This window comes from Salvelinus namaycush, chromosome 35 (assembly GCF_016432855.1).
Source record: "Salvelinus namaycush isolate Seneca chromosome 35, SaNama_1.0, whole genome shotgun sequence".
NCBI classification, from domain to species: domain Eukaryota; kingdom Metazoa; phylum Chordata; class Actinopteri; order Salmoniformes; family Salmonidae; genus Salvelinus; species Salvelinus namaycush.
This window is the reverse complement of record NC_052341.1, coordinates 2,780,317-2,789,773: the sequence shown is the minus strand read 5'-3', so window position 1 is coordinate 2,789,773 and position 9,457 is coordinate 2,780,317. Positions and strand designations below refer to the sequence as shown.

Here is a 9,457-nt window from a genome sequence, read left to right as displayed (position 1 = left end):
CTTTGTGTAACCATATCGGGTTAGCCCACTAAAGGCTTATCATGACATGATTAGTAATCGATGTGTGATCTATCGTGTGTGTATATATATATATGTGTGTAATTCTGTGTGATTGTTTAGGTATTTAATAAATAATTAAGCCAATTTGTGTATTGCTTATTCAACTCAATTGACTGGATAATTGTCTCATCCAATTTAATAAGTTTATTGTTGAATATACCTTTTCAGGTTCTTCCAATTAAATGAGATACTTTAAACTTTTCCATATTAACCTATATAAAGCAACGCTCTCAGGTTTGGGTTTAATTCCCAAATAGCATATCCAGGTTTGATTTATCATTAACATTGATTAAATCAGTAAAATGTACTTTTGCAAAGCTCATTCAGCACTACCCAGTACTGAATGAAGTCCCGCCTCCAGCGGGAATCCCATGTGGCTTCGGCCTTAGGGATATGTGAACCTGATCATGAATGTACACTAACATTTGAACTATGGTTTACACTTATGATAATCCAGCCAATCTCAATTGATTGGATATCATCGTCTCATTCAATAAGTTAAATTGTCGAACATTCCTTTTCAGGTTCTTCCAAGTAAATTAGACATTTTAAAAGTTCCCATATTAACCTAGATGAACCAACTTCGCCATTGAAATGACTACTGCTACAATCGACCTGTTCGCTACGTTCCTGCACCCAACCCACACAGTGTCAGAGCACAAGGGTAACAAAGGGTTAAAGGACCATCAAAACATAGACCAATGTTCTCTAGAAGTTCCACTACGTGAAGAACTAAAGCGAGAAAAACTTGAGAAAAGGGTAAAAGATAAGTCAAAAGGCCTAGACGGGGAATTGCCGGACACCAGGGTCTGCAGGAATTAACACCCTTAGCAAGGAAGTTAAAAAATCAAAATTCTCCCACTCTCACTCAAGACCCTATCTAGGGCCCGTGTGATCAAGAAACAAGCCCGCAGGCTTTGTCTATAGACTCTGATACAAAGGTTGCAAAGAAAAAGGTCAAAAGCTTTCTTAAAGCCAAGCCCATTTATAAATCTGAAAAGTCGATCTGCTTTCACCTTGAACAGAAATGGCACATCACGTCGTTGCGAACGACCACTCCACTTTGTGGGGAATATGTCCACTAAACGCCACTCTAAACGGCCATACCTGGAAACAGTCTTGGAGGACTGCTTAACTTGTCATGCACGAATTGATTCAAGCGCGACAATATCACTCTTCTCTCAAACATTGTTCAATGATCTCAAAAGGGCTTTGAAGCCAAATAAACGTTGGTTAAAAGTGGAACGATGTGACACTACACTTCGAGGTTTCACTCAGACTACCTCGCCTCTCACATTGAGAGTCATGCTGAAACTACACTTCCAGGACGTATCGCTCGTTCACCCTGTGTATGTTACCAGCCTCGAATCTGAACCTCTGCTACTCGGAGCTGACTTCATGGATCGGTTACTCCCACTGATGGATTGGAAATCCAACCATGTATGGTCACAGGTCAGTGTCTTCTCCACTGACCACACTTTCTTCCCCTAACGCTAGCTGCAACACAGTCATCCATGAGGGGTATCTGTGGTGGGGGGGGGGTCCCGAGACAAAGGGGGTGGGGGGGTCGAGACCACGTGCAACACCGTGCGAGGCCGCCAGAGCAGGAAACAAATCTAGTTATACACTTCCCCATGAGAACAGAGAGTAGAGAACCGGATAACTCAGAACACATTTGAGATATCACTGAGGTGTACCACACTGGTCGTAAAGGAAGTTCAGTGGACTTTTCCATCTCCTAAACAAATGGCAACAATAATCATACCTTGCCATGTGTAGTAGCCACTACAATGCAACTAGTGAAGTGCTCTAATCATGTGTTCCTGTAGGATAACATTTCAGAATAAATCGGCAGGACAACTGGTCCCCTTGAGTAACAATACCACAGTCAGTCCGGCAACAATCAGTAAGAGGATTAGAGACCTCACAAGTCAAATTGCTATTGATAATAGCGACAGAGGAGTTAGTAGTCACTCAGATTGCAACACCTGTAAGGGAATCTCCAGAACACTCTCCTTATAGTCAACACACATGCCACTAATAAATAGAACCCTCCATTCAGGAGGAAAGTTATTAGAAGTCATGAACCATGATAACACTGCGTATGACTGGTTCAGTGTTTAGAGTACTTCTGTCGTGAAGTTAGCTCCTCCGTGGATAACATAGCTATGAAATAGACTTCTTCATACCTATCGCCACTACAACAGGGGAAGACACAGTGACTTGTAGTAAAACCACTACAGACTCCCTCCACACCAATTCTGACTGACCTCCAGACATTGACATGCAAATTACCTGATTATGTCAGACTCATTCTGAACAAGTTGTAGTCTACCACAGCGTTTCTTAAATTATGGGACCTGTTAATAGTGGGTCGCGACGTAAATGTATAATTATTTCATTAATTATTGGAATTGATTTGGCAAAGTGCAACTGCGAACTCGGTTCAGCGCGCTCCCTGCTTAGCAGCGGTCCCTTCTCAGTTTGGCAGCTGTGGGAGATGTAGAGGGAGATGTCCGTGTCCTTCGCGGTTTATCTGATCTTTTTTCTGCAGTTTTCTTGAAGGTCACTCCGCGACCCACACGCTGCAGCGCTGTCGTTCAACCCACTGACTTGTTATTCTCACTCGCCATAATGAATTGTACTCATGAAACGCAAATACAGTGATGACTTTTTGTCTCTTTCTTACAAACTTTCAGAAATAATGAGGCGCGCCCACAATGTGTTTTGTGTGGGGAAGTGCTTAGTAATGAGTCTCTCATAACGAACAAATTAATAAAACGACACGTCATGATCAAACATCCAGGAACAACATGACGGTAAACCCAGGGAGTTCTTTCAGAACAGGGCAGAACGCTTCAGTGCTTCGAAAGTGGAAGAGTAAGTCAACTAGCAAGGCATTGTTGTCATTTTATAACAGGTTTTGATAATCAGAAATAAGGGAGTACTATCTATCATAGTAGTAGATGTGAGTATTGTAAAACATTCTGGAAGCTATATAAATTAATTTATTAATGTCTACATTTGTTTTTACCACATTTATTCTATTACAGACACCTTAATGCATAGTTTTAAATTATATTATGTGAGCTAAACATAATAAAATAATCCTTAGTACATTTTTGTAAGATTACTAATGCTACTGTCCCCACCACAACAACTAAATACATGTACTTTTGTCCTTGAAACGTTTAATTGAAATACTGTGGATTCCATTCATTCCTATGAAGGACTGCGTTTTTTAAAATCGTTTTTGTCATTGTGACAACTGAATTGTTCCTATCTGAATGCCGTACTTCCTGGTTAGGGGTGTGTTTTTCTGTTGTTGCATTAGCTGGCTAGCTAGCTAAGTAAACGGTCATCAGTAGTTACCTCAGCCACAAAGTCAGAAACCCCGCCTATTTCTACAATTTATATTCTTAAAATGTGATTTTAAACCCAACTTTAACCACACTGCTAACCCTGACCTTAAATTAACACCAAAAAGCAACACAAATAATAATCATGAATATTAACGATATAGAACAATTTGGACATTGTGGGTGTGGTAACCGAAGTAAACTAGCTAGCAAGCAAAGTCATCAGATGTTTAGTTAGACAACCGATCCACAAACTATTTAATGTACGCAATGTTCTTCTGAGAAATAGACTTGTTGACAAGTCAATTCAATAGCTGCACAGAGTGGTGGGGATGCTGAATCAAAATGGGAAACATTTTCGCCAGAAAGAGACGCACGCGAGTCACAGAGCAGGACAGGGCAGTTTTGGTAAGTAGCCTAGCTACTGTAGTTAGCTAACGTTAGCCAACTAGCTAACAAGTCAGCCTTCTAACATACTATAACTAGTTAACAACATTTGATAATGTATACGTTAGGCCAGCAAAGTAAGTTAGCTAGGAGGGCGGAATTGGGCAGTCTGACAACCCATACATAACACACTGTTCTTTACTGGAAAGCTAGACGGCGAACTGAAGCGATTTAGTGTTGAAACAAGTGGTCTTCCAAGAATTGCATTAAAATGTATGTGTTCTCAATTACAGCAATTGAAACAGCAGAGAGATAAGTTAAAGCTGTATCAGAAGAGAATCACCCTGCAGCTGGAGAAGGAGAGGAATCTAGCCAAGCAGCTGCTGAAAGATGGCAAGAAAGAGTAAGGACTTGCTTCTCACCAGAAATGCTATATATTGTGTGATCCTGATCTGCCTAAAGTTAAGGTTGTCACTTTAAAGCACTTGAGATTGAAAGCTGTCATGTGCATAGACCGTATATAATACATATAATTACGAAATTAGGACATTATATTGGTTGTCATTGTATTGAATATTCTCACATTTCTATTTTTGTTTTCAAACAGGAAGGCCCTCCTCTTGCTCAAGAAGAAGAGATACCAAGACCAGCTCCTGGACAAGACAGAAAACCAGATAAGCAACCTGGAGCGAATGGTAAATACCTGACATTTGTCAACCATTCACTCACTCGCACCACCGGGAATAGTAGAAAATGGTACTCGTGAGGTGTATAGACTCATTTCCTGTCCGCGTCATGAAAAGTTGCACGTGCAGTTCCTCATCAGAAACCGTGTTGTTTACGTATGCCGCGTTCAAAATAACTGGGATCTCGAAAGTCTCCGGCTTCAGTGCGTTCAAGACAGGTGAGAACTCGGGAACTCCGACTGGGAGAATAATTTTGAACGGTCATTCAAATTGGAATTCGGGGATCTTTCTAGAGCTCCATCTTTCCGACTTGAAGATCACTGACGTCATGATTTGACCTCATTTTTTTTCTCCCCCAGAGTTCCCAGTTGTCTTAAAAGCACCACTAGCAGTGCATACGATCACATGCAACTTCAAATGCAGCTCTTGTAACTTAACAAACACGTAATCAGATGGTTATCGTCTACAAAATTACAGCTGTCATCAGAGCACAGGAGATTGATAGCATCTTAATTGGGGAGGACGGGTTCGTGGTAATGCTTGGAGCAGAAATAAGTGACATGGTATCAAACACGTGTTTGATACGCATTCGCTCTGTTCCAACCATTATTATTAACCATCCTTCTGTCCTGCATCAAAGGGTTGATTACCTAGCAAGCCAGCGAGGCAAGGTGAAATATAACAAATAGAGGTAGATAAAGCCAGGAGAATAATATGCGTGTTGATCATAGCTATAACCGTCAGTCTTTTGTGTTTTCATGGTCATCACTCACTAACTGTTAAAAAACTTACGGTCCCAACGCATCACTCAGAAGAGACGTTTGATAAACGAGAGAGAAAATAGACGAGAGAGAAAATATCTCTATTCGTTAGTCGGACACTGTTGCAAAAAATGTTTTCCACCGTAGCAAAATGTTTTGCTTCAAACGGAAAACACTTTGCAACAAACAAGAGTTTCTATTGGACACATTTAAGTTCCTCCACGTTTTGTTCCATCCACTTGGTTCTGTTTGGTTTCTAGTAAATACACCTCTGTACTTAACTAATGCCTTCTGATCTTATTGTTTTCTTTAGTGTCAAGACATTGAGTTTGCCCAGATTGAGATGAAGGTCGTTGAAGGCCTTAAAGTTGGAAACGACTGCCTGAAGTCATTGCATGAGGTACTCTATGTGAGGGTATCAGAGCTATGTTTGACCTCTATGCAACTTCCCCTATGACCTGATAAGTAGCATACTGTATATGTCTGTCTTTTCCATAAGCCAATTAGTAAGATAAATAGGTTGCTTACCTTCAGTGCATCTGCAATTCAAATAATATAGCATTCCGCATGGATATGCAGTGAATAAAACATTGGCTTTCCTGTACTTACTGTTTGTTATTTCATATCAGGCGATGTCCATCGAGGATGTGGAGAGAATTATGGATGAGACCCAAGAAGGCATTGAATACCAGAGGGTAAGGTCCCCACAGTTTATTTTTACAGAAGCATTGATATCTTATTGAAATTACTATATTTTGTTCATATTTATTTGTACCTTTTTATCTCTGTACAGGAAATAGATGAGATGCTGGCAGGTTCCCTGACACAGGAGGATGAAGATGCTGTACTGGCTGAACTGGAGGCCATCACTCAGGTCAGTCTGTTACTCAACAACACTGGATGGCCAGCAACTATTATCATGTAACTCTGTTGACCTGAGGCATGGCTGTAGACTCCTAACATATAATTGGTATATACAGTTTCTCCTATGGCGTCTAACCATTGAACACAAGTAGGGATTTTATCACACAGTGACTGACTAGCCTCAAATCACCCATTGTGTTCAACGGTTTAGACGCCTTATCCGAGTCTACAGACATTTCTCAAAGCAAGGGACTGTGTCAATCTGGATAGTTTCACTTCTCTGGTTCCTTACCTGATTTCTTCCCGCCTAACAGCGATAGATGAGAGACGATCCCTTTTGAGTCTTGTTTTTTCTTTACTTCTGTCTGTTTTTGTGTGTTTAGGGAGAGCTTGGCCTACCCGAGGTACCTGACGAGTCCCTGCCAGACGTCCCAGAGGCAGCTGATGAAGAACCAGAGCCAGGTCAAGGTAGGTCTCCTCAGATGTGGAGTCATACTGAATTACAAATATTTGTGTCTTATGAGAATATGAATTCAGATATAGGTTAAAGACTCCAGCAGTGGAAATAGACATTACATGAGCACTAAGTGTCATTCAGAGTCCGTCTGGTTTTCTTCATTTCAGAGAGGGAGAGGCCAAGGAAGAAGCAGGAAAGAGGGATGATGGCTGTCTAGGGGCCTGTCTGTTCGCCAGGTTACTCTGTGGGTCTTGGTACGCCGGCCACTATATCCCCCTCATAGGGGTCTCATGCCCCCCCCTCCCCCCCACACACACAAAACCACAACCACAGAAAGATTATCTTCACCATCTCTTCCAGTCCCTCACCTCCAAGACTGAACTTCCTGGTGCCCTGCCAAGCCTTGGCCTTGTGAGCCCCAATACTGCTTTACAATCCTCTTGTGGATTCAACCACCCCATCACTCCAACTATGGTCATGGACTTTATTTTTCACATCATTGCCTGCAGGTTCTCTCCTATTTTTTTTGTTCATGTTTAGGGCCTATTTAGACACATAATCAAGAAATTAGTGGTTTGATTTACATAATATTGTGCCTATTGCCTAAGTCCCATGACGGGTATGTTTTTTTTTAAATCTTCTGTTAACGGACAAATTATGTAATTAACAGACAAATTAATGCATGTGTCTCTTTTCTTCTTTCTTTCTTTCTTTTCAACCTTTTGTGGCTCAGGCCTACTATCTGACCACAGAGCACATTCTCTTTGGGAGGAATAGACATGCAGACTGTCTTTCAAAATCATTACCGTTGGGATGGTTTTCAGAATCTTGCCTAGTCTTAGTTAAGAATGTCTTGATTGCTGCCAAACTGTCAATAATGGATATGACTTTGGCTTTGGTTTCAACTTGTTGATTGGGAACCAAAATCCTTACAATAGTACTGACCTATTTGCTAAAGCCTCCATTTCATGTAAATTCTATATTCTTCCTCGCTGTGCAACAGTTTAACTAATCTAATGCTCCAGTAGCGTTGGCTTGGGAATTAGCTCAGTGTCATTGGGGGAAAGGGCTAATTGTTTTGTCAGTGGGCTTACTAACTTAACTCTGTATCCCAGACTGACACCAGACAACACTGATGTTATTGTCACATGCCTAGAAATGACTATGAATTAAGTCAAAAACAACCTGACAGAGCCTGATGTCCTAGCTATCTATCCAGTGAGTATTATGGTATCATATTGGGTAGGTTTCACTATCAAGTGTGATATTGGGTTGTTAGCTAAAATATTTTACTGGCATATCATGTTATTGGGTTATCTGTCTGGATCTGTAATATATTACTGGCATATCATATCATGATACTGGGTTATCTGTCTGGATCTGTAATATATTACTGGCATATCATATCATGATACTGGGTTATCTGTCTGGATCTGTAATATATTACTGGCATATCATATCATGATACTGGGTTATCTGTCTGGATCTGTAATATATTACTGGCATATCATATCATGATATTGGGTATCAGTCTGGATCTGTAATATATTACTGGCATATCATATGATACTGGGTTATCTGTCTGGATCTGTAATATATTACTGGCATATCATATCATGATACTGGGTTATCTGTCTGGATCTGTAATATATTACTGGCATATCATATCATGATACTGGGTTATCTGTCTGGATCTGTAATATATTACTGGCATATCATATCATGATACTGGGTTATCTGTCTGGATCTGTAATATATTACTGGCATATCATATCATGATACTGGGTTATCTGTCTGGATCTGTAATATATTACTGGCATATCATATCATGATACTGGGTTATCTGTCTAGAACTGTAATATATCATGATATTGTGTTCTAATATATTACTGTCATCTCGTAGAGCATTAGCTATTTATCTGAAATGGAGGGCCTACATATAAAAGATAAGCACTTATGTATAGTGTAAAGTATTACTGTAAGTCTCTCTGAGACAGTGACACTCTTGACAATGACCGTGGAGACCATTTCCCAGTTGTATCATATTGACAGACCTGTGGCGTGTCTATACGAAATGTACCATGTTGTTATTCTGGAACAATACAGTGTATTTTTTTAAAGGTACTGTTTGACCAGCGTGTTGTTATTAACAACCACTAGATGGCAGCAAATAGCAGTTTATGATTTTTTTCCTGTTGATAAGCAATACGTCTGCGTACATTGGTTAGTGAATGTATTGCGTGGATTCGGATGCTGTTTCAAATTAAATGTTATTTGTGACATGCGCCCAAATACAACAGTGAAACGCTTACTTAAGTGTTAAAAAATGTACTAAAAATAAATTGTAAATGTTTTGTGCAACTACATGGGACAGTAAAAAGAACTGCTTAGCTATAATGAGGGGAATCATATAAGACTATATGTTATTCATTTACATTTGAGTCATTTAGCAGATGCTCTAATCCAGAGCGATCTACAATTTAATGCATTCATCTTAAATTATCTAGGTGAGACGACCACATCACAATCGTAGTAGGTACTTTTTTTACCACAAAATAAAGTAGTCAGAAAAGTTGATGCAGGTAGGCTGCTTTTGCAAGTCATTTGAATTCTTTCTTTCTTCGTGTGATGATTTATATGTATTGATAGAGCATCCTTGGATTATACAGAGGTCCTCTAAAATCATTCCATAGTGGCTCACAGAGTATTATAACACAGCAGCCTGTGACTAAAGATTCCAAGCAATGAGCAAGTGGTAGGCCTTATCTCCTTCATGGCCCTACAATGTTTTTTTTATCTGTGAAATGCTTGGAACAATTAGTATATTTCTGGGGAAAGTACTGAAAGGTCCAATGCGGATGTTTTTATCTCAATGCCAAATCA

At 40.0% G+C, this 9,457-nt stretch overlaps 1 protein-coding gene across 1 annotated transcript; it reads left to right on the top strand.

Moving 5' to 3' along the window:
* The first annotated feature begins 3,500 nt into the window (after positions 1-3,500).
* On the top strand, positions 3,501-9,151 carry LOC120029831 (charged multivesicular body protein 6-like). The gene is made up of 8 exons (XM_038975119.1): positions 3,501-3,827; positions 4,100-4,209; positions 4,414-4,501; positions 5,567-5,653; positions 5,883-5,948; positions 6,047-6,127; positions 6,501-6,585; positions 6,742-9,151. Exons 1-8 carry the CDS (start codon positions 3,765-3,767, stop codon positions 6,789-6,791), a joined length of 630 nt encoding a protein of 209 aa, XP_038831047.1. The 5' UTR covers positions 3,501-3,764; the 3' UTR covers positions 6,792-9,151.
* Positions 9,152-9,457: the final 306 nt, after the last annotated feature.